The sequence below is a fragment of the Muscardinus avellanarius genome (genome assembly GCF_963383645.1).
Source record: "Muscardinus avellanarius genome assembly, chromosome: 11".
Taxonomy (NCBI): domain Eukaryota; kingdom Metazoa; phylum Chordata; class Mammalia; order Rodentia; family Gliridae; genus Muscardinus; species Muscardinus avellanarius.
Window position 1 is genome coordinate 5,719,831 of NC_137797.1, and position 23,160 is coordinate 5,742,990.

Consider the following 23,160-nt stretch of genomic DNA (forward strand, 5'->3'; position numbering starts at 1 on the left):
TCAGCCACAGTACCCCGGAGTCAGCAAACCACAGCCCTGGCCGGCCTGCCGGGGTCAGCAAAGCCCTGGGACCCAGCCCCACCCGGGCTCTGCATTTGCCACAGCTGCTCCCGCCACAACAGCAGAGCTTGGGAGCGGCGACAGGGGCTCTATGTCTCGCGAAGACTAAAACATTTACTGTCTGACATTTCACAGCAGGAGTGAGCCCACCCTGCTGCAGACGGCAACTGGAGGCAGAGAAAGAAATCTGGGCTCAAAGACGCGGCTGCGGGCCTGGGAGGTACAGCCGCAAGGCGCAGGACACGGCAGCCAGGACGCCTGGGAGGCTCCGCAGTCCCATCACGGGGAGAACTGAGCGGGGTTGGCAAGCCCGCCCGGACCAGGCGACCACAGGTGGGAGTCCAGGCTCGGGCACAGCAGGGGAGGGGGGCTGTGTGTCCAGAATATCAAATCAAGGTGGACAGAAACTCAAGGATCAAGACAATCCCTGCCAGAGACAACGGAGGCTGAAGTTCGGGGGCCCAGAATGTTCTGGCAATAAACCCACCCCCTCAGGGTCCCAGTATTGCGAAAGGGCTGCAAAATGTATTTGAAAATAGCTTTGGTATTAGGAAGGCAGAGCTTGGGTGGGGCAGGCGCTCGGACAGGGAAGGGACCCTGCAGAGTCCCAGGAACCAGGGCGATTAGCAAGAAAACAGAGGGAGCCCAGCGCCTTTGCATCTTAAAGACCAGTTTACATAGATAACTTCTAGCAGACAGACTAGGACGTGGGAGGAGGGCACACGCCTTCAAGAGATCCCTGACTTCAACAATCCTGAGGAAGTAACACAGTTTATACCTCTGGGGTCTTAAAGGTCTGAGCTCTGGGAAGAAGACTTTTGGTCCGACAGGATGCAAGACAGTGAATCCCCACATCAAAAGACCCGCCCCGAGAAGGGGCGGAGCTACTCGGCTCAGAAGACGATTGGTTGAGCAAGATGAAGGGTGATGTATCTTTATAAAAACCGTTCTGTATCCCAAACTTCAGCAACTTATTTTCAAGTGGCTCCACTGCATTCATCCCTCTAAGGCAGTGCTGCGGCTCTGTCCCGTCTTTGTAATAATAAAACTGCTTAAGCTTACAGCAAAAAAATTCAGGCTATTCTTTTTCTAAAACAGCTCAGAACAAGAACCCGGGCTACATCTCACACTGTTCGTTCCGGAGCCCACCGATGTGAGGCACCAGAACCGTTTACGGCAACATCCCGGATGGGGGCCCCTCAGCCTGCTCCTGGGCAGCTGGCCCCGCCTCTCCTAGGAACAAACACTAATTGGTGTTGATTTCCAGGCCACGCCTCTAGGGCTCCTCACAATGTGCTCAGAAACAGTGCTTAAAACTGGATCATCCAGCCGGGCGTGGTGGCGGACACTTGTCATCCCAGCATCCGGGAGGCTGAGACAGGAGGATCGTGGTTCGCGGACAGCCTCAGCTACTACTTAGTGAGGCCCTGTGCAACTCAGTGAGACCCTATTTCAAAATAAAGAGTAAAAAAAAAAGGGCTGGGCGTGTAGCTTAGAGGTACAATGCCCCCGGGTTCCATCCTCAGTACCATAAAAAGAACTGGATCATCTAATGTAGAGGAAAATAAAAACCCATCAGCGGGGCAGGGGGGTGGCGGCGACGGCGGTGGGGATGTCTCCTCTGGAGGAAGCGATGGACCCCGACTCTCAGCCATGCCTGGCGGGACCTCCTCCACGTGCTCGCTGGCGGACGTTTTTGTACCTGTTAAAATGTGGGGAGCGATGCCCAAGTGTAATCAGACAGGAGCTAAACTTGAGGAACAGACCTTCCACCTGGGGACGAGGGTGTTCCTAGAGGTGGCCAAGTTAAGCCTCAGTCATGAGAGTGGGCTCTTTCCCGCAGGACTGCCATCCGTATAGAAAGGGGGAACCTGGGCAGAGACAGAGGGAAGGTGCTGTGGAGACACCCGGGAGAGCTGGCCTGGGACAAGACGGACGCTGGAGGTAGCAGCGGCCCCAGGAGCTGGAGGAGGCTGACGTATCTGCCCTGGGGCCCTCAGAGGGGGTGCACCCGGCCTCTCCTTGACTCCAGAGGTCAGGACTCTGGAGCTGTGCGAGGCACGTGTCCGCTGTTCTGAGCTGCGCAGGTGTTGGTGCTCTGCGCTGCAGTAGAGCCCGAGGGAGCAATCCAGGTGCAGAAGCCGCAAGCCTGGCTGAGGGTAATGCACCTGCACTTCCCACCTGGCTGAGCACGACCAGCTGACCAGCCTCTCCCCGCCAGAGCCGAGACCACACCCTGGCTGAGGGTAATGCACCTGCACTTCCTGTCACTTCCCACCTGGCTGAGCACGACCAGCTGACCAGCCTCTCCCCGCCAGAGCCGAGACCCTGTCCGTGAGGGCTGACTGAGATCCCCCTTCTAATGCCAGGCTCGCAGCGAGGCAGTGATCCTAGAAACATCTGCACATCTAGGGTAGAAAGGTTTCCAAGCAGCCTTGGGAGACCAGCACTATGACCAGGGGCCCGTGGAAGGGTCACGCTGCTCCAACAGTGACCTTCAGCACTAAAAGCCACCTCTCCATTACCAGCTCCCCGCCCCACCTCTCTCTCACAGTCACGGCAAAGCTGCACGGCCCCATCTGTTCACCAGATGTCCTCCTTAAAAACCTTGCCAGGTGGTGGTGCACATGTAATCCCAGACGCTCAGGAGGCTGAGGCAAGAGGGACGCAAGTTTGAGGCTAGCCTGGGAAATTCAGATCCTGTCTCAAAAAAATAATAAGAGCTGGGAATAGAGCCCCTGTGGTACTGCACCTCTGGGTTCAATCTAGAAAGCTGTGGCTGGCACATTTCTTTAATGAAATGAAAGAGAATGGAAGAATAGAACGTGTCAGCATGCTTCCTTAGAGTAAGATATCATTCCATGAATTTTTTTTTTTTTTTTTTTGGTGGTACTGGGGGTGGAACTCAGAGGCTTTCTACCTCCAGGCTATACTCCCAGACCTATTTATACTTTATTTGGAAACAGGGTCTCACTAAGTTGCTGGGAGCCTCACTAAGTAGCTGAGGCTGGCTTCGAACCTGCGCTCCTCCTGTCTCAGCCTCCCAAGCGCGGGGATGACAAGCGTGCGCCACCACGCCCGGCTTCATTCCATGAATCTTTCAAGCCTTATACACAGGTGGATATAGATAAATGTTCTTTTATTTCATCTTATTTTATGGGGGTACATTGAACTCGGAGCATTCTACCTCTGTGCTACATGCCCAGTCCTTTAAAAAATAAATAAATAAAAGCAGGGTCTCACTCAGTTGCTGCGGGTTTTGCTAAGTTGCTGAGGCTGGCCTCGAACCCGCAATCCTTCTGTCTCAGCCTCCCAAGTACTGAGATTGCAGGCATGAGCCACCAAGACCGGCCAGGATATCCGTGTGTTTGAACCAGGATAATAATAAAAAAAATTTTTTTTAACCATAGATCAAAAAGAAAAAGAGTTTAACAGCCAGTCTTCGAGTTCAGTTGTCCTTCACTGCTCCTTGGGCCCGTAAGAATCTAACCCAAGTCTCCTTCCAAGATATGCAAGATCAGTCAAAATGGTACATGCCGCTTCTGGGGGCTCCCCTTCTTGGTGACCAATGAGGTCCTCAGCACGCCCGCCTCCAAGGCCTCATGCTCTGGACCAGACTTCACGGCCTCCGGCCAGCACAAGCCCTGAGATGCGACAGCGTCCCCACCGCAGGGAGACTGAGCGGGGAGAGAGGAGGAAGGAGACCGGACGGTCCCGCCCTCGCTGCAGATCTCCCATCCTCACCCCACATTACAAACCCACCGTGGGGATATGCCAGGAATACTGGTCACAACTGGAAGGGTACGCCGAGAAGCTCGGAGCCCCCTCTCAGCTGCCTGCTACTTTTCAGCTTTATTGAGATAGAATTCACATTTCATGCGATTTTGCCCTTTTTTGGAGGGTGGGGGTCCTAGGGATTGAACCCCGGGTGGTCTACTCCGGCACAGTTGATTTTTTATTTTGAAACAGGGTCTCACTAAGTTGCGGAGGGCTGAAATGGCTGAGGCTGGCTGTGAATCTCGTGATCCTCCTGTCTCAACCTCCCAAGTACTGGCATTTCAAGTTTGTGCGCCACCAAGAGCGGCCAATTTTCACCTTTTAAAGTGATTTTTAGGCCGGGCCTGGTGGGCACGCTTGTAACCCCAGCATTCGGGAGGCCGAGACAGGAGGATAGGAGTTCGCGGCCAGCCTCAGCTACTTAGTGAGGCCCTCTGCAACTCAGTGAGACCCTGTTTCAAAATAAAGAATAAAAAATAGGACTGGGGTGCAGCTCGGAGGCAGACTGCCCCGGGGTTCCATCCCCGGTGCCACAAAATAAATAAATATAAGTAAGTAAATAAATAAATAAAGTGACTTTTAGTATGTTTATAAGAGTTGTGCGACCATTTCCACGGTTAATGTAAAAACATGTGTGCATCACTCCAAAATGAAACCCTGTGCCCATTAGCAGCCACTCTCCACTCCCTCAGCCCCTGGCAACCACGAACCTGCTCTCTGTTTCTATGGATGCGTCTAGCCGGGATATTTCATATAAATGGAATCGCACAGTATTTGTCCTTCTGCATCTGGATTCTCAGCATCACCTTTTCAAGGTCCATCCACGTTGTAGCACGCATCAGTACTTTATCCTTTTTTAGTGCTGCAGAGTATTCCACTGTATGGACATACCACATTTCGTTTCTCCGTTCATCGCTTCAGTGACCTTGGCTTGTTCTACACTGTGGGAATTATAAATCAGGGGCGGTGTAAACCTGAAACGCCGACACCCCAGTTCTGGCCAAGCCAGCTCCCCATTTATACTCTTTTTTTTTTTTCTCTTCAAGGCATCTTCTCAGCAAGATCATTAGGAGCTGCAAAGGAAAATGAAATAACACTTGCAGAAATATGTCCTTGTAATAAGGTCCAAACAAAAAATAAGTAAATAAAAAGCTCCATCCAGCTGCACACAATAAGATCGAAATTTAGATGTGTGCGCCGTTCCAACAAAATTTCAAATCATTAAAACCTCATTATGCTAATAATATGTTTTCCGGATGCATGTAACTAAGACACGCTCTTCCCCTGCAAAGCAGCGGCGCGGGGGACGCTGAGGGCGCGGACGCCGCCTGGGCCGCCTCCCTGCCCCTCTCTGCAGGCGCCACCTCAGGGCCACATCTGCCCCTGGGCAGAAACGAGCGAGCGCCGGGCGGGTGGCCAACCTGGTCAGCACTCAGACACACAGTTCTTTCTCTGAAATTCACGTACAGTGGAACACACGGATGTTAGCGCAGCTCCAGCGAGAGTGGACCGGTGACTCGGACACCTCTCCCGCAGCCCCTCCCTGGCCAGCACCATGCTGGCTCGTCTGTGCCCCTGCCGCTGTTCCCCTGTCGCCGGGCATCCCGCGCTCCCAGGCGCTCGCTGTTCTGAATCAGCAGCTGCGGGCATCCTCGCGCAGCGCTCCGCTTACGGACACAGCTGTCCACTTCCCTTGAGTAAAGAGATCTGAGCGCGGGGCAAGGAGGTGCACAACCGCGATCCCAGTGCCCGGGAGGCTGGGGCGGGAGGCTGGAGATTTGAGGCAATTTTCTTGGCAACTCAGTGAGGCCCTGTTTCAAAACACAGAAAGGGCGGGGGTGTAGCTCTGAGGTTGAACACTCCTGGGTTCCATTCCCGGTAACCCCCCCCTACTCCCTCTCTCTCTCTCACACACACACACATACACACACACACACACACACACACACACACACACACACACATCTATTCTATGGCACCAACAAGCCCACATTTTTTTTGCTTTTTGGGTTCTGTTTGTTTGGGTTTGGGTTGGGTTAGAGTTTTTTGCGATATTAGGGGTAGAACCCAGGGTTCCTCTACCACTGAGCTGCACCACCAGCCCTTTTTATTTTTATCTTGAAACAGGGTCTCGCTAAGTTGCTGAAGCCGGCCTCGAACCTGTGATCCTCCTGTCTCAGCCTCCCTGGTACTGAGATTACAGGTATGCACCACTGCACCTGGCCAGGCCCTGTTCTAATTACACCATTTCACTTAATAAATCAATTTCCTAATAACCATAAAAAGTTACAGAAGAAGAGACGAAGACACAAAACAGAGAAATACCTCCCCACGCTCGAGTGCCTTCCAGGAGCCCAGCAGGACCGGCTCAAACCCAGACACTCTGGTCCCAAGATCAGTGTCCGGCACTGTGCTCGACCGCCTCTTGCTTGACTGAGCCGGGGGCCCAGGCGAGCAGGAAGGCAGGCCTGGAGTCCACACCCTCGGGAAGGACAGGCCACCTCAGGAGACGAGGGGCCCCACCCTGCAGGAGGCCGTCCGTGTAAACCCAGGGCCAGACGGCGCTAGAGAGAATGGCAGGTGCTCAGGAGGGTTCCGAGCCATGGAGGCCGTGGGGCCCACAGGGACTGGACGGAGGCCCCGTGGCTGAGCTGAGGGACAGTAGGGCCCAGGACTAGGGCTGGACACCCAGACAGGTGGACTAGGCAGCAGACAGATGGCCAGGAGAATCCACACACAGTCCTCAACAGCACGACGCTGCCAGCTCCAGGCCTCGGAAGTCCAGTCAGCACAGACTGGACCCAGCTGTCCCCGGCGGTGCATCTTTCTAACTGGGACTCCGTAGCTCAAAGCCCAGGAACAGGGCCGGTTTCAGCAGGTGCCGGCTGCCAGGCGAGTCTGTGGCTGGGAATCGCTCTTTCAGTTTAGCGAGGTCAGCGGTCACTTGGAAGCAGACTCTGGATGACAGCCGCCTGCTGGAGGGCCCTGGCCCCTCTGCCGGCCTCCGCTCAACTGCAAAATGGAGGCGCCCACAGGGAAGTCGCTTCTAGCCGATGTGGAAGAAACAAGGCCCCAGTGCACTAAGTACTTAGCGCGGGCCAGGAACCCCAAGAGGGCACAAAGGCCTAGCCATGGTGGGACTCTGCAGACCCCGGCCCTACCTTTTTGTTTTTCCTGTGGTACTGGGGATGGAACCCAGGGGCATTCGACCTCCGAGCTACACCCCCAGCCCTATTTTATTATTCTTTATTTTGAAACAGGGTCTCACTGAGTTGCGGAGGGCCTCGCTAAGTAGCTGAGACTGGCCGCGAATGGCGATCCTCCTGTCTCCGCCCCCAGAATGCTGGGATTACAGGCGTGCGCCACCACGCCCCGGCCATCCCCACCTCTTTTAACTGGTCTTCCTACTTCAATTAGGCTTGTATACATGGAGTACAGATTCAGACGGGCCTTACTTTGAAAGTAATGCAAATATTTAAAAGAGGAAGAGAGAGAAATGACGCTTCTAATTATGCTGTGGGCAAGAAGTCCCTCAAATTCTACTTATACTAAAAATAAGTTACAAACTGTACGTGCGTGCCAGGCTCTGCCGCAGACCCCTCCCCAGCCTGCTCAGGGGGCGCTGCAGCCAAAGACCCATGGCAGCGGGCTGGGGGCCCAGCTCCTGTGGTAACCCCAGGGACAGCAAACCGTGCCCGACTCGGCTCCACTCAAAGACAGCTGTTTCTGGACCGAGGCGAGCAGTGTGAGCCGGTCCTGGGAATTCTAAAGCCTCTGTCCCTCCTGTAACTTGTCAATAACTTAACATTAAAGTCTAGGTTCTCTCTGGAACTGTAAATTTTCAAATTTGAAAGGAAGGAGGGAAATGCATGAACTTTTCCAAAGAATAGGCTGCTTCTGAGAAGAATAAGGGGCTGATGAGCTGTGGCTTGGGGAAACCAATGACTGACAGGTCTGGTGGATTGGCAAGCAAGGGGCCAAACGCCGAGACCAAGCTCATGGTTGTAAAATGTCTGGGCTCCAACGGCCAGCAAGCCAGCCTAAGAGACTGCTCGAATGTTCCTGCTCTTCCCTGACTCCCGAGGCCGGCCAGGAAGCCCAGCGGGGACCCAGGGGGCGAGAACCCTCCTGCTGCCCACATTTCAGGCTTGCCTCAGGAGCGCCAGAAACACCTGCTGTTCTGCCAATTTCCCCACAGCCCAAATCTCCAAAGGGTAGACGTGCTCCCCAGTCTCAGAGGCTGGGGGAGAGTAACAACACCAACTTTCCTCCAGGCAAATACTTTAAAAGATGCATGCGGCTGTGCCACCAACAGCAAAGCAGTTACCGCAGGGAAAACCAGGGAAAGACTCAGCGGGTGCTGTGGAAAGGACCGAGGCCAGAGCCGAGGCCACTCATCAGCAACCCGCCCTCCGCAGCCACTGCTGGTGTGGTCCTGGGTCCCAGCGCCCTTTCCCGCTGGGCCCAGACACGGCCTCAGCACCCTTCTCAGCACGGGGTCGGCGGCAGGATCAAATGAGCTGAGGCTGCTGTCGGCCGACGCCTGCTGCTCTGGTTGGACCGTACCCGCGCTGGAGCCTGGCATCTCGGACAGCATCTTCCCTTCTCGACACTCACTGGCAATCGCTCGACTGCTGTTAAGACTCCATTCACCCCCTTCATCAAGTTTATCCACATCACCTAAGCACAGCTTAGGAAAGAGGGAACCACAGGTCCACACAGCCAGGCCTCCCGGGCTCACTTGTGAGACCAGCGCTGGTATCTGCCCCGCTCTTGCCCGCGTTACCTAAGGAACGAGGCCTCCAAGCGCCAGTGGGTAAGGTCCCCGCAGCCCAGACAGACACCCTCAGGCAGAGCTGGTTCTGCCAGACAGACTGAGTTCCTCCTCCAGCGCTGGGATCTCCAGAAACCGGAGGAGGCCAGAAACGCCGGTTCATTCCAATTTTTTAGAAACAGACGGAAGCCTCTCTTTTGAATATGTGTCACTGAGAAGAATCTCGGTGGCTGCAAAAGCCACCAAATAGATCTAGAATCAACCGCACTGTCGACACCCTCTCTCCCCAACAGCAATTAGTAGACACGGGCAGGTGAGCGCCATGAGCTAAGGCGTATCTATCAGCCTCCTAAGACGTTCGTCCTGCAGCCTCTTAGCAAACAGTACTCATTAGGAGAAAAGCCCGTTTTTAATCAGAACCCCAAAGAGTAAAATGTACAAAGAGAAAAGAAAATGTTTTCTTAGAGCGTGTTTCTTCTTAACGCAACGGAACCACATATTTGCAAAGAAGAAAACAGCTAGGTGAAGGAGCCCGCCCTTTGCCGGGCACAGCGGTGCAGAATCAATCAAAGGGAGCACTTTAAAACCACTCACAGCCGGCGCGGACCCACTTACAGCCCATAAGCACCCCAATTATCCTGATGACTGGTCAGGGTGCAGCGTGGTAAGCAACTTCAGGCTGTGCGGTAAGTATTAATTCTACTGGGGTGAGACGGGATTTCAAAGCAGAGCGCTGCTAATGAGAGGAGGCTGGCGGCAGTGCCTCCTTCTGGGAGGTCAAGGATGATGGAGCTGCAGAGGGGCCCAGGAGCGGCATCTCTGTTTTGCACAAAAGCAAGGTTTCCGGGGGACCTTAGTCAGCAAGGGAAGAGCGGGGTGCAGGGCAAGTTGCTCCCCAGGAGAGCAGAATGTGAGGAGGGACTCACAGTGAGAAATACCGGCTTTGAAGATTATAATCATAATCAGAGGAAGCCTGACTAAGCCCCGCCAAGCCTCCATTGAAAACCACGCCCTTCCCCTAGCCAGAGAGGAAAGGGAGTGACTTGGGGAGCCCCGCCCATGACTGGGCCACAGGGGGGCCAGAAAGCCCCAGGGGACTCCCTGGACCTTTTCTTCACAGAGCAAGAGCTGCCCCCTCCCCAAAGGGAGGCAGCCTCTGCTTGAAGAAGGTGGTGGGGGTCCCCAGCATGCCATCCCCACCACCAAAAATAAAAAAGGGCCTGGGCTTGGAGAAGTGGTGTGGACTTGTTACTGTCTTCACTGGCAGGGTCTGAGAGAGCCTCAGGGCTCCTCCTTCCCGTAGAACATTCTAGAACCCCCAGTATCTGCGCCCCCCCTCCTCCATCCCTCCGCTCCCTTCTGCTTCTCCCAGGCTGCCCGGTGACGCCCACCTCCAAGCCCCACTTCCTGCTTCCCTGTGGCCCACCCAGCTCCCGTCCAGGCCTCGGTGACCCAGAGGGCCATCTTGCTTAACCCAGGTCCCCTCCGGCCTCCCCCTGTGGCCCCCGCGCCAGGCCCCTGCCCAGCCGTGGCCCCACACCCGCTTCCCCGACGCCTCACTGGGGGCCCCTCCAGAGGTTTCCCCTGCCCAGCTGACAGCCATCCTCCCTCCAACTGGAACCCCTAGTCCAGGTGACTGTCACCCATGGGCCCCCTCCGCACTCCTGCCTGCTGCGCTCCAGCAGCCCACAGGGTCCTGAGCTGCGGAGGAGGGACCTGGCCCACCAGGCCCCCAACCCAGGCTCTGCCTGCAAACACCAACTGATGGGCATTTACCTGTTTCCTGACCCCTCCCCCGGGGCCTGAGCCCCTGGGACCGGCTGGCCTCCCCTTCCCCTCTTGTCCAGAACCGAGGCGATTTGGAGGATCTGGTGGCGGTTCCTTTTAGCTCTCAAAAAGTGATTAAGCCGGGCGTGGTGGCGCACGCTTGTCATCCCCGCGCTTGGGAGGCAGAGACAGGAGGATCGCGCAGGTTCGAAGCCAGCCGCGCGCGCTGGCTTAGGAGACCCTGTTTCCAAATAAAAATGTAATAATAGGTCTGGGAGTGTAGCCCGGAGGTAGAAGGGCTTCCAGGAACCCCAGTACCACCAAAATAAATAAATAAATAAATAAATAAAAATAAAAATAAAGTGATTAAACTCCAGACGTTCAACTTGGGCTTTCCACAACCAAGACCACACCACCTCCCACCTATGAATTCACCCCACCAGGAGCCCTCACCAGGAGGCTCCCAGGTTTGCACGCCTCCCCTTACCCACCAAAGGTCTGGCTCAGCCACGCCTCCTGATGTGTTGGCCACGCCCTTTGACTTGTGAGCCACGCCCCTAGGCATAGATGGCCGTGGCCACGCCCCCTGCCCTGGTGGTGGGCCGAGGCCACACCTCCCGCCCTGGGTGGACCGTGGCCATCCCCTCTCTCTACACTCAGCTGGGCCTGCGCGGTCCTCGCAGCTGGGCTCGGCTCGAGGGTGGTGTCTGGCCATCTGGCCAGTAAGGCTCCAGCGGCACTGTTTCGGCCACACCTAGGCTACTCAGCCTTCTCTTGGAGGTCTTAACGCACCTTAGGAAGGAAACCTCGGGGCTTCTGCACCTCGCCTGGGTTGTCCACATTTGAGCCAGATAAGTGGTTGCTGTGGGCACGGCAGGATGTTTACCAGCATCCTGGCCTCCCTCCTGCCAGATGCCAGCGGGACCGCCTGGGCCATGACCAGCGGGCAGTGCAGCCCCCGCCCAGGCCTCGGGACAGTCACCTGCCGAGATCACTGGCCACGATCCCACGATCGCCCTGGCCACTGAGTCAGTTGTGTTTCCTACAAAACCGGGGTTAGGGAGATTCCTGCCCGCAGGTAGGTAGAAATTACTATGGCGCAGGGCAAAAATAATAAGGCGCATCTAGGCGCTCTCACCACAGAGCAGTGTCTGAGCGCCCTGGGCTTGGGGCAGCTCGGCGTCTGCACAGCTCAGTGGTGGGCAGAGACCCGCCGGTAGTGGTGCAGGCCTTTGAGATGTCCCTTCTGGGGTCACTCAGCCTCCAAAGAAACGCACACTCTGCTCTCGCCCCCAGTCACCACCACGGCCGCCGCGCGATTTCTTCAGCGCAATTCATCAGGCATCACCCCTCTGCTGCTTTATCACCACTTCTACACCAGAGGCTTGAATTACACCCGATCAAGAGAAGAACCAGAGCCCTGGAGAAAATATTTGCAAAATACGTACCTGGCAAATGACCCAAAATATGCAAAGAACTCTCCTAACACAATAATAAGAAAACAAGTGATCCCGTTTTAAAGAGGGCCAAAGACCTGAAGACGCCTCACCAGAGAACATACACAGGTGACAAGAATCTAAACAGTCGCTTCCTGTCATACGTCATAGGGAATGCGAGTTGAACAGCCGGGTACCTCTACACGTCCATTAGCGCCTCGGGAGCCCGGGACCCTGGCACCCTCACGTGCTGGCCAGGATGTGGAGAGGGGGCACCCTTCACTGCGGTGGGAACGCGCACGCGCGGCCACTCGGGAAGACAGCGTGGTGGTTTCTTACAAAACTAAACATGCAGTCTCACCATGTGGGCCAACAATTGTTAACTGTTACCTAATTATTAATGTTCTCTGGTGTCTACCCAAATAAATTGACAACTCGTGTCCACACAAATAAAGCTTGTGCAGACACTGGTGTGCAGGCTTCTGTGTGCGTACCACACACACTGTGTCTGCACTCCAATGCTCACAGCAGCTTAATGGACCACCGCCAAAACGTGGAAGTAGCCAAAATGTCCTTCAGGAGACAAATGGATACACGAACTGGTACATCCGAGAACGGACTGTTATCCAACATAGAGACGAGCTACCAAACCGTGAGGACACGCGGAGGAGCCCTGAGCGCGTACCACGGAGGGAAAGAAGCCAATCAGAGACTACATGAGTACCGTTCCCACTCTAGGGCTTTCTGCAAAAGGCAAAACCATGAGATGGTTTTAAAAACAAGTTGTTGAGCCGGGTGTGGTGGCGCACGCTTGTCATCCCCGCGCTTGGGAGGCGGAGACAGGAGGATCCCAGAGGTTCAAAGCCAGCCGCGCTGGCTTTAGAGACCCTGTTTCAAAAATATAAAATAGGTCTGTGAGTGTAGCCCAAGAAGGATTCCATCTGCGGTACCACCAAAAAATAAAAATAAGTCATTGAGAAGGTTCTCGGCCAGCCTCAGCTACTGAGTGAGGCCCTCAGCCGCTCAGTGAGACCTTCCAAAATAAAGAATACAATAGGGCTGGGGGTGTGGCCGGGGGGTGGGATGCCCCTGGGTTCAATCTCCAGTACCTCCACACATCAGCCATTTCCAGTTTGGGTTTGGGGAAGCAGAGGGATGAGCAGGTGCGTACGGAGGACCCTGTATGACGCTGTAATGGTGGATACGTGTCATTACACACCTGTCCAAACCAGAAGGAAGAACACCAAGGCAAACCCTGGAGTAAACTAGGGACTCTGGGTGAAGTGTCGTCTCAACCTTGGCTCGTGACAGTAACAGGTGATCTTCCTGCCTGGGGACATTGCCCGGGGAGGGGGAGGGATGGGAATGCTCTGTTCTCTGCTCTCGATTTTGGGGTGTGCCTAAAACTGCTCTAAAAAATAAAGCACATATACTCAGGCGTAGTGGCACACGCCTGTAATCCCTGACTTGGGTGGCTAAGACAATAGGATCACAGGTTCAAGTCCAGCCTCAGCAACTTCCTGAGACCTTATTTCAAAAATTAACATTAAGAATGGCTGGGGACCCAGGCGTGGTGACGCACGCTTGTAATCCCAGCATTCAGGAGGCTGAGACAGGAGGATCGCGGTTCGCAGTCAGCCTCAGCTACTTAGTGAGGCTCTCCGCAACTTAGTGAGACCCTGTTTCAAAATAAAGAATAAAAAGTAGGGCAGGGGGTGTAGCTTGGAAGTAGAGTCCCCCTGGGCTCCATCCTCAGTATCACAAAAAAAAACAAAAAAGAATGGCTGGGGGAGTAGCTCAGTGGTAGAATGACCTTGGGTCCAATCTCAGTACTACTACTACTACTACTACTAATAATAATAATAATAATAATAATATAAAAATAAAATACAAATGTGTATATATATTTTGGGGGGCTCAGAATTAAACCCACAGGTATTCTACATCTGAACTATACCACCAGTCCTATTTTAATTTTAATTTTGAAACCAGGTCTCACTAAATTGTAGAGGCTGGCCTCAAACCTGCGCTCACCTGTCTCAGCCTTCCAAGTACTGGGATTACAAGCATGCATCACCACGCCCAGTTCATATGCAGTTTTTAACTGTACTTTTTATATTTTATATATACTTATAATTTTATTGTGTGCATATACATATGTGTATGTGTGTATATGTATATACAATTTTTTTTTTTTGCAGTACTGAGGATGGAACCCAGGAACATTTTACCTCCGAGCTATACCTCTAGCCCTATTTTTTATTCTCTATGTTGAAACAGGGTCTCACTGAATTGCAAAGGGCCTCACCAAGTAGTAGCTGAGGCTGTCCACGAACCACAATCCTCCTGTCTCAGCCTCTCAAATGTTTGGGATTACAAGCGTGCGCCACCACGCCTAGATTTATATACAAAATTTTTAAGGCATTGGCACCTCTGGCTCCGGCAGTCTGTGCTCTCTGTGACATCCTGACCCCGGCCACTGGGTGGTGGTGTCTGAGGTCTGGGCACAGTGATGCAGGCCTTGTCACGGGCCTCCCATGGCAGAGGGGGGGAGGGAGCTGTCTGGCTCCTCCTGGGGGCCGCCATTGCTGACAGCTGGCCACTGCCTCTGGGGACTGTAAGCCAGCCACAGTGTGGTGTGCCGGGCCCCTTGATAACAGGAATCTGGTGTGGGGCATCTCCCTCTGCCTCTGTCCTTCTGACCTCCAGCACGGCTGAGCTGGGTTTCTGAGATGCTGCCCTCTGTGGGGAACACGGGGTGGGGAGGGGTTCACGTCCCCTCCATTTTTCCGAAAGCCCAGTTAGTCACGGTTCCCTTTTCTGAACAGAGCCAGCACGTGACGGGCCTGGGCGTAGGACCCCGCTTTAATCACGCCTGGAGTTCTCGTGCACACACTTCCTGCCCCGGCCCCTGCTTCCTACAGCCGGCTCCCGGAACACGGTGGGACCTTTGTCCCAACACATCCTTCCCCGCCTGGCTCTGCCAGTCAGGGTGGGGTCAGTGCCCGCAGCCTCCACGAACCTTGAACTTCAAGAGCCACCCCGCCCCCTCCTCCAGCAGCCCCCCAACTCAGGAAATATCCGTCATATCTGCTCTCCAGGACTTTCTAACATGGGAGGAAGTGGGCGGCTGGAGGGGCGGCTGGGAGCCCCCAGTGCCCGCCCTCTGCCCACTCGCCAGTAGGAAAACAAGCATAAGTTCTGATCAAGCCCGGAGCGGTGGCACGTGCCCGTAATCCCAGCACTTAGGAGGCTGAGGCAGGAGGATCACCGGTTCAAGGCCAGCCTTGCCCACTTGGCAAGGCCCTCAGCAACTCAGTGAGACCCTATTTCAAAATAAAAAGGGGTTGCTGGGCGTGGTGGCGCACGCTTGTAATCCCCGCGCTTGGGAGGCAGAGACAGGAGGATCGCGCAGGTTCGAAGCCAGCCACGCGTGCTGGCTTAGGAGACCCTGTTTCCAAATAAAAATGTAAAAATAGGTCTGGGAATGTAGCCCGGAGGTAGAAGGGCTTCCGGGAACCCCAGTACCACCAAAAAAATAAAATAAAATAAAATAAATAAAAAATAAAAAGGGGTTGGGTATGTAGATAAAACACCCCCCTGGGTTGAGTCCCCAGTACCAAAAAAAAAAAAAAACCTCTGACCACCCAAAGTCAGGGCCGGAGCTGCCCTGCCCATGGGCAGCCAGGAGGGCGAGTTGCCAAGGCGGCCGGGCTGTAGCAGAGCTGGAGCCTCTCTGGTGCCTCAGTTATTCAAGACTCATTATTGAGTCTTGAAGCTCAGCCTTCTAGTCCCTCTCCACCCCCCAGAGGACCACAAAGACGCCAGAGAGCCCTTCCAAACCAGCCTTCCTCCACGCCTGCCCCTGACACCAATTAGGGTTGGCGGTCTTCTGTTTTAGGGAGACCAGGCCCCCAAACCCGGAGAGCCGAGATAAGGCCCAGCCAACTCCCACCGGCGGCAACAAGGGCAGGCCCGGCAGCCTGGCTCTCCCCTGCCGCTTCCCAGTCCGTGCCCTGTGTCACGGACGCTCCCGCTCCAGCTGCTGGCATTCCTGGGGTATTTAAAGCAGGGCCCGCCCTCCATCTGCCAGTGCAGCGGGTCATCGAGGGCGAGGAGGGAAGGCTGAGCTTTGGAATCTGAGACCAGTCCCCCACTTCAGGTGGGTGTCCCTCGTATCTCAGAAACAGCTATGGTAGTCTAGAAAAGTCCACACTCTGGTGCTCCAAGACAGACTTCCTTCTCTGGTTCCTCGGGCCTCAACCCAAGCAGCCTCTCCCGAGGACCCCGTCTGGCTGCCCTGTTACATTTTGCCCTTAGCACTGTGTCTCCACCATGACTCTCGCTGACCGGCCATGAAGGCCAGGCCCCGTCTCTCTCCTTCTCAGAGTCCTGACAGCACCCAGAACACAGTAGGTGTCCAACAGCCTGTGAGCCCCGCGTGGTGGCACAGGCCTGCAGGCCCAGCTACTCAGGAGTCTGGGGCAGGAGGATCATGGAGCCAGGAGTTCAAGGCCTCCCTGGATACCATAGAGAGGTCTCGATTAAAAAAAAAAAAAAAAAAGTAGGCCCGGCGTGGTGGCGCACTATTGCAATCCCAGCATTCATGAGGCTGAGACCGGAGGATTGGTCCACAGACAGCTGCAGCTACTTAGCAAGGTTCTTTACAACTCAGAGAGACCCTGTTTCAAAAATAATTAGCCGGGCGTAGTGGCGCACACTTGTAATCCCGGCATTCGGGAGGCTGAGACAGGAGGATCGCAGTTTGTGGACAGCCGCAGCTACCTAGTGAGGCCCTTTGTAACTCAGTGAGACCCTGTTTCAAAATAAAGAATAAAAAATAAGGCTGGAGGTGTAGTTCAGAGGTAGAATTCTCCAGTACTGCAAGAAACCAAAAAAATTTTATTAAAAAAAATAAAATAAAGGCCGGGCGTGGTGGCACACGCTTGTAATCCCTGGGCTTGGGAGGCGGAGACAGGAGGATCGCAATGGTTCGAAGCCAGCCTTGCTGGCTTAAGAGACCCTGTTTCCAAATAAATATAAAATAGGTCTGGGAGTGTAACCCAGAGATAGAAGGGTTTCCAGGAACCCCAGTACCACCAAAAATTAATTAATTAATTAATTAAAAAATAGGGCTAGGGGTGTAGCTCAGAGGTACAATGCCCCTGGGTTCCATCCCCCATACTGCAAAAAAAAAAAAAAAAAAAAAAAAAAGGCTATGGGACGGACTTGGAGGGATGTCTTTAAGTCCCGAGTTGTCGTGAGGGCACAGGGAACAGACGTGTCCGAGAGGCAGTGGGCACTGGGGACCACAGAGCCGGCGACCGCCGCTTAGGCGCTGGTTCGGGGTCCCAACGAGTGGAGTGGAGATTCGCACGCCACCGCCGGCCTGGGTTGACAAGGCTCTGCCACCCGGGACCCGGCCCACCGACCTGGTGAAAATCATCCATGGGTGAGGTGCGGGAGCAGGGTCCCCTGGGGCCTCCCGACCCCTTGGGCAACGCGCGCGCACCTCGGTGGGGCCTCGATCAGCCGTGGGTGACGCGGACACCACATGTGCGGTGTCTTCCTCATAAGCCCTGCAGAGCTGGCTCATGGGACCAGAATAAGTCTGTCCTGTGTTTCATGTCCCGGCTTGGCCTCACCTCGCCTGAGCTTTGGGGTTATTATTAAGTGAAATACAGGTTACTTGAACGCAAACACTGCAAGTCCCTGGCGGAGCAGAGTCTGGGGGACGCACCTCCCCCAGAGGTCACACCCTTCGGGGGGCACACACATACACACATCCCAGGAATATGGGCGTCTGCACCCCCGGGGGTGTGCTTGGGTGCTCTCTTCCGGGGTGGGTCCCAGAGGGTTTCCAGGGGCTAAGCTGGGCTGAGGGGTGCTGAAGGGGATTCCGCACACCTCGACTGGAGGGTCCCTCTGCGGGGACCCCCACAGCCAGCCCTGGGGCTTCTCCTCCACCCCTGTTACAGCCCCTGCCCCCTCGGTGCACCCACCAGCACCTCTGACCTTTCACCCACTTGGAATCCGAGGCAGTGCCCCTGGGGAGCGCCTCCAGGCCAAAACAATGGGAAATTCAGGAATGCAGCTCCAGGGAGAGGCCGGGAGCAGCCTGCATGCTCAGAGGCCCAGGGACACGCCAGAGTTACACTCCGTCCAGCTCCAACAGTAAGAAAGGCAGGAGGGTTCCAAGCTGTCCTCGGGGGACAGCTGCACCCTGAGCACCTCCCTTCCTCCTCCCTGGGGTCGGGCGGTCCGGGGGGCAGGGGGCGGAGGAGGGTCACGGGGAGGAGGGATCGCGGCCGGCGGGCGCTCTGCACACACAAGCTCGTGGCCGCGCGGTGGGTCAGGGCGCCTGGGCCGGCGCCGGACGCTGCGGGCTGGCGGCCAGCGTCCAGGCCTGGGACCGGCCGGCCTGTCCCGAGGTCGCACGGAGGACGGCGGCGCGCGCACTCACCCTCCTTGGCCTTCTTCTTCCTCGCCAGCGTGCTGCCCAGCTTGCCCAGGAACGACTCGTCCTTCTTCATCCTGGACGCGCGCGGGGTGGGCGAGCGCGGCGGCGCGGAGGACATGGGCCGGGGAGCCGAGCTGGCGGGCCGGCCGGGGAGGGGCGGAGGGCGCGGCCGCTGTCCCCGCCGCAGTCCCCGCCCCGCGCCGCAGGCCCCAGAGAACGGGTCCTGACAATTAGCTCATCAGCGGCCGGCCCGGCCCCTCTGCCCAGCGCCCTGCACAGCTGCCCCTTTGTGCCCCGGGAAACCGCAGGGGGGGGGGGTACACAGGAGAAGACAGGGCCACACAGGCAGGACATTTCAGTTGTTCTCTGGAACGGGCATGGGCAGGGGCATGGGCTTGTCACAAGGACTTGGCCTGAGGTGGGAGAGCCAGGAAAACCCCCTGGAAGAGGTGGCCGGGAGCCAGAGATGGCTCCCTGGAAGGTCAGATCCAGGACTGCAGCCCAGCCAGCCTGGAAGGTGCCAGGAGGGAAGGGGGACAGGCCCTGTAAGTGTGCGAGACTGGGGGACGGGTTCTAAGCTGTGACTGACAGGATCCCGGCTGGGTTCTGCAAAGCCAACCCTGGCTGACCGCAGTGGACCAGGAGGAGGCCTGGGGGAAGGAGCCAGGTAGCCAGGGGAGAGGAGAACTGATTTCTGAGCGGCTCCAGGGTAGAAGAAGTCCAGGGGTGAGGAAGGAGGAGGAGGGACGGCCATGTCCTCCTGGGCGCCAGGACGTGGATGGGGCCCCTCCGTCAGAGATAGGGATTTCAGAGGACGGGAGCCGGCCCCACCTAAACCCTCTGGGTGGTGCAGGCTGACGTCCTTTTCCGTCTTCCTCTCTGCAGGTGGAGGGCCTCGCAGCACAGTGCAGACTCCTCCCATTCCACATGGTAGACATCCGTGTTGGCCAAGGAGTGCCTGGCCCGGTCCTCCTTCATGGGGGTGAGCAGAATGGGGCCCTCCGAGGACAGCACAAACCACAGAAAGAGCGTGTGTGGCCCTGGTGCAGTTAGGAGCCGCGGGGGCAGGGGCCAGGGACCAGGCGAAAAGAAGAGCCAGGGCTGGAGGTCCAGCGCCCAGAGAGGGGAGTGGGCCGCAGAGACAGCTCATCTGGAAAGAGACACACAGCCTGAGAATGAAAGTGCCTTTTCCTTCCACTCAGTAAGGGACGCCTTCTGAGACCCGTGGATGCCTGAAGCCATGCAGAATCCTGAACCCTATATTCTCTATGTTTCCCTGTTGGCTCTGCAGCTCTGCCGCGCAGGGCCAGAGCTCGCCCGCCCTTCGTGTCTCACGCCTCCTTTGCTCTTAGGACTTGGAGCCACACGTATAATAAGGGCCACTTGAGCACAAGCACTGTGGTGCCGCGGCAGACAGTGTGATCTGAAGACCGAGAAGACTACCAGCGGGAGGGCAGCGTATACAGCACGGGCACGCTGGACGAAGGACAATCCGGAGCCCAGTGGGACGGGGCAGGATCGGGGGAGATTTCTTCACGCCACTCAGAACAGCTCGTGCTTTAAAGCTTATGAGTTGTTTATTTCTGGAACTTTCTATTTAATATTTTTGGACCACAGTTGACCTTAGTAACTGAAACCACAGATGGGAAACAGCAGACAGGGAGGAGGAGCGGAGCTGGGCTGAAGTAGTGTCCTGTGGCCATCAGAGTGTACCACAGACAACAGAGATACCTGCTCTCACGGTCTGGAGGGAGGAAGGACAATTGGAGGTGCCGGCAGGTGGTGCCTTGGGGAGGATCTGAGAGAGAAGCCGTTCACGCCTCTCTCCCGGCTTCTGGGGAGGTGCCGGGGTCCTTGGAGATCCGTGGCTCGTAGAAGCATCTCACGTCTCGGCCTCCGTCTTCCTGTGTCTCCTCTCTGTGTGGGTGCCCGCCTGGTTGGGTCTGCAGCATCTCTGAAAGGCTGGTGTGCTGAGGGTGAGGTGCCCAGCGCGGCGTGCCCAGAGGTGGGCTCTGGGGAGGGGCTGGCTCATGTGGGTTCAGCCTTTGCGCTTGCTATTTGATGGCGGTATTAGGAGGTGGTAGAAACTGCAGGAGCTGAGGCGGAGCTAGGGGCCACTGGGGGTGCACCCTGGAGGGGATATCTTGTCCCAGCTCGCTCCTGCGCGCGCGCTCTCTCTCTCTCTCTCTCTCTCTCGCTCTCTCTCTCTCTCTCTCTCTCTCTCTTCCTCTCTTTCTCTCCTCTTCTGAGCTGCCATGAGCTGAGCAACTCTCCTGGGCCATGATGTTCTGCCCAGCCTCGGACCCAAAGCAAGGGAGCTAGCTGACGGCAGAGAAAACCTCTGAAACCAAAAGCCCAGATAAACCTTCCCTCTTCTGGGTCGGTTTTCCCAGGTAGATGTCGTCGCAGGGATGGAAAGCCGTCTAAGGCGGTGTCCAGTTCTTTCTAGAGGTTGGAGGAGTGGCTCAGTGGGGGAGCATTCCCAAGGGCCTGGGCTAAAACATGAAACGAAATGAAACAAATCCCTCCTCTACACTAGGACACAAACGCATTGGGTCAATGCCCACTCTGATGACTTCATCCTAATTTGACCCTCAAAGACCCTATTTCCAAATAAGGTCACGTTCGCAGGCACTGGGGCAGGACGTGGACGGCTTCAGGGGAAGGAATTCAGCTCCAAACCGCACAGTGAGCCGCTGGGGTGCTGGGATGAGCCAGCGCGGCCGCAGGTGAGAAGGAAGGGCCTCCACCTGGCCTTCCGCAAAGAGAGGCGGCCATTGAAGGGGAGCAGGGCAGAGGATGCATCGGAGCAGAGCCAGCTTGATTGAGGAGAGCCTGGCGCGGGCCAGGCGGAGGCAGAGAAGGCAGCTGGAGACGAAGGAAATCTCAGAGCTGCAAATGGCGAAACTTGGGGAATGGGGGCCGGGGGTGCTGGGTGAAGTTGGGGAAGGGAAGGTCCAGAGGGTCTCGGAGACGTGGCATCACACGGCCCCCTGTGCACGCCATTAACAAGCCGAGGAGTATGCAGAAAGACCTCAAATGAGCCGGGCGTGGTGGCGCACGCTTGTAATCCACGCACTTGGGAGGCTGAGACAGGAGGATCGCACGGGTTCGAAGCCAGCCTCAGCTACTGAGTGAGGCTCTCAGCAACTTAGTGAGACCCTGTTTCCAAATAAAATAGAAAATAGGTCTGGGAGTATAGCCCGGAGGTAGAAAGCCCCTGGGTTCCACCCCCAGTACCACAAAAAAGAAAAAAAAAAGAAAAGAAAGATCTCAAATGCAGTCACCAAGTCCAGCCTGGAAGAGACCCGGAGCTCTGAATGCCAAGGGAGACTCATCCAGCACCGGGGCCTCGGGCCTCTGAGAATGGGGGTAAGGCGCAGGCCTTCTAGTCCAGAGAAGTATAGACGCACCACGCTGCTTCCAGAGGGCCCTGGCACCCCAACCCACTGTCCTGGGCCCACCAGCAGAGCCTGGCGGAGGACCACTGACCAGAGAGAGAAGCCCTGCGGAGCAGCAGCCAGAAAGATGGCAGAAGAGAGGAGCCCGGGCCCAGAGGCCGAGGACGCAGAGACGCCGTCCAGGCACAGATAAGTGCCCGGGAAATAATTGACCGCCTGAGTATTTCTTTGGTGATTCCAGCTCCCAGCGAACACACAGAATTTAGAGTTTTTATTTGGTAATTGCTAATTTGAACACTGCCGAGGGACGGGGTGATTCCTACTTTTAAAAAGTATTACATTGGTCGGGCGTGGTGGCGCAGGCTTGTAATCCCTGCGCTTGGGAGGCAGAGACGGGGATTGCGCTGGTTCAAAGCCAGCCGCGCTGGCTTAAGAGACTCTGTTTCCAAATAAAAATATAAAAAATAGGTCTGGGAGTGTAGCCTGGAGGTAGAAGGGTTTCAGGAACCCCAGTACCACACACACACAAAAAGTATTAGTGTGCAGGGATGTCTCTAGAAGATACTCAAAGCCTGACAGTGGCCCGTATGTCAATGTCAAGCAGGAATAGCTATGACCAAGGGGTCCTTCGTTGAAAGAGGAATTGACCTGGCTTCACATGAGGGCGGGCAGGGTTTCTAGAATTTTGTAGGCCCAATTTATATAAAAATGGAATCATATACATATATATATATATATAATTTTTCATTTTGGGTACAGTGGCTTGAATTTAGGAACATTCTACCTCTGATCTACACAGCCAGCCCCTTTTTATTTTCAATTTTGAAACAGGGTCTCACTAAGTTACTGAGGCTGGCCTCGAACCTGTGATCCTCCTGTCTCGGCCTTCCAAGTATTGGGATTGCAGGGGTGCCCACCATGTCCGGCCGATGGAATCATATTTTGAATGCAAACGTGGAACCGACCACTAAGAAACCTCACGTAGCGTTCACAATCGCCCCCTGCCCGGGCTGAGTGAACCTCTCGGGCTCTCCAGCTGAGAGCGTGGCCTTCGCTTCTTTGCTGCGCACTGCTTTTACCGTCCCTCCTCCTCCTCTCTCTTCTCACTGGGGATTAAATCCCAGGGAATTCTACTCCAGGTTATACTCCCAGCCCTTTTTATTTCTTATTTTGAAACCGGATCTCTCTGAGTTGTTGAGGATCTCACTAAATTGCCGAGGCTGGCCTCAAACCTGTGATTCTCCTGACGTAGCCTCCCAAGTAGCTGGGATCGCCGGCAGGCGATTTTTTCTTAAATACAACTTGGATAACCCTTAGCCTGTTGTGTCAGTTGGGAGGGGTCTCGTCTCTGATATCACTAACAACAGTCGCTCCTTCCGTGGCCGTGCGTTAGCTGGTATTTTTTCTGGACAGAAGGAAGGAGGACACGGTCTACAGCCCAAACCTTGCCCTCCTTCCCGGCCTGGCCCCTGGGAGTCGCCATGG

At 55.6% G+C, this 23,160-nt stretch overlaps 1 protein-coding gene across 1 annotated transcript in view; it reads right to left on the reverse strand.

Annotated features, from left to right (window-relative positions):
• Positions 1-18,392, reverse strand: part of PARVB (parvin beta) — a gene marked incomplete at both ends in the record, with an annotated part of 92,746 nt that extends 74,354 nt beyond the window's left edge. Inside the window, one exon of the mRNA XM_080705566.1 lies at positions 18,278-18,392. Within this exon, the coding sequence (XP_080561692.1) occupies positions 18,278-18,392 (115 nt within the window). The remainder of the gene's footprint in view (positions 1-18,277) is intronic.
• Between the last annotated feature and the right edge of the window lie 4,768 nt (positions 18,393-23,160).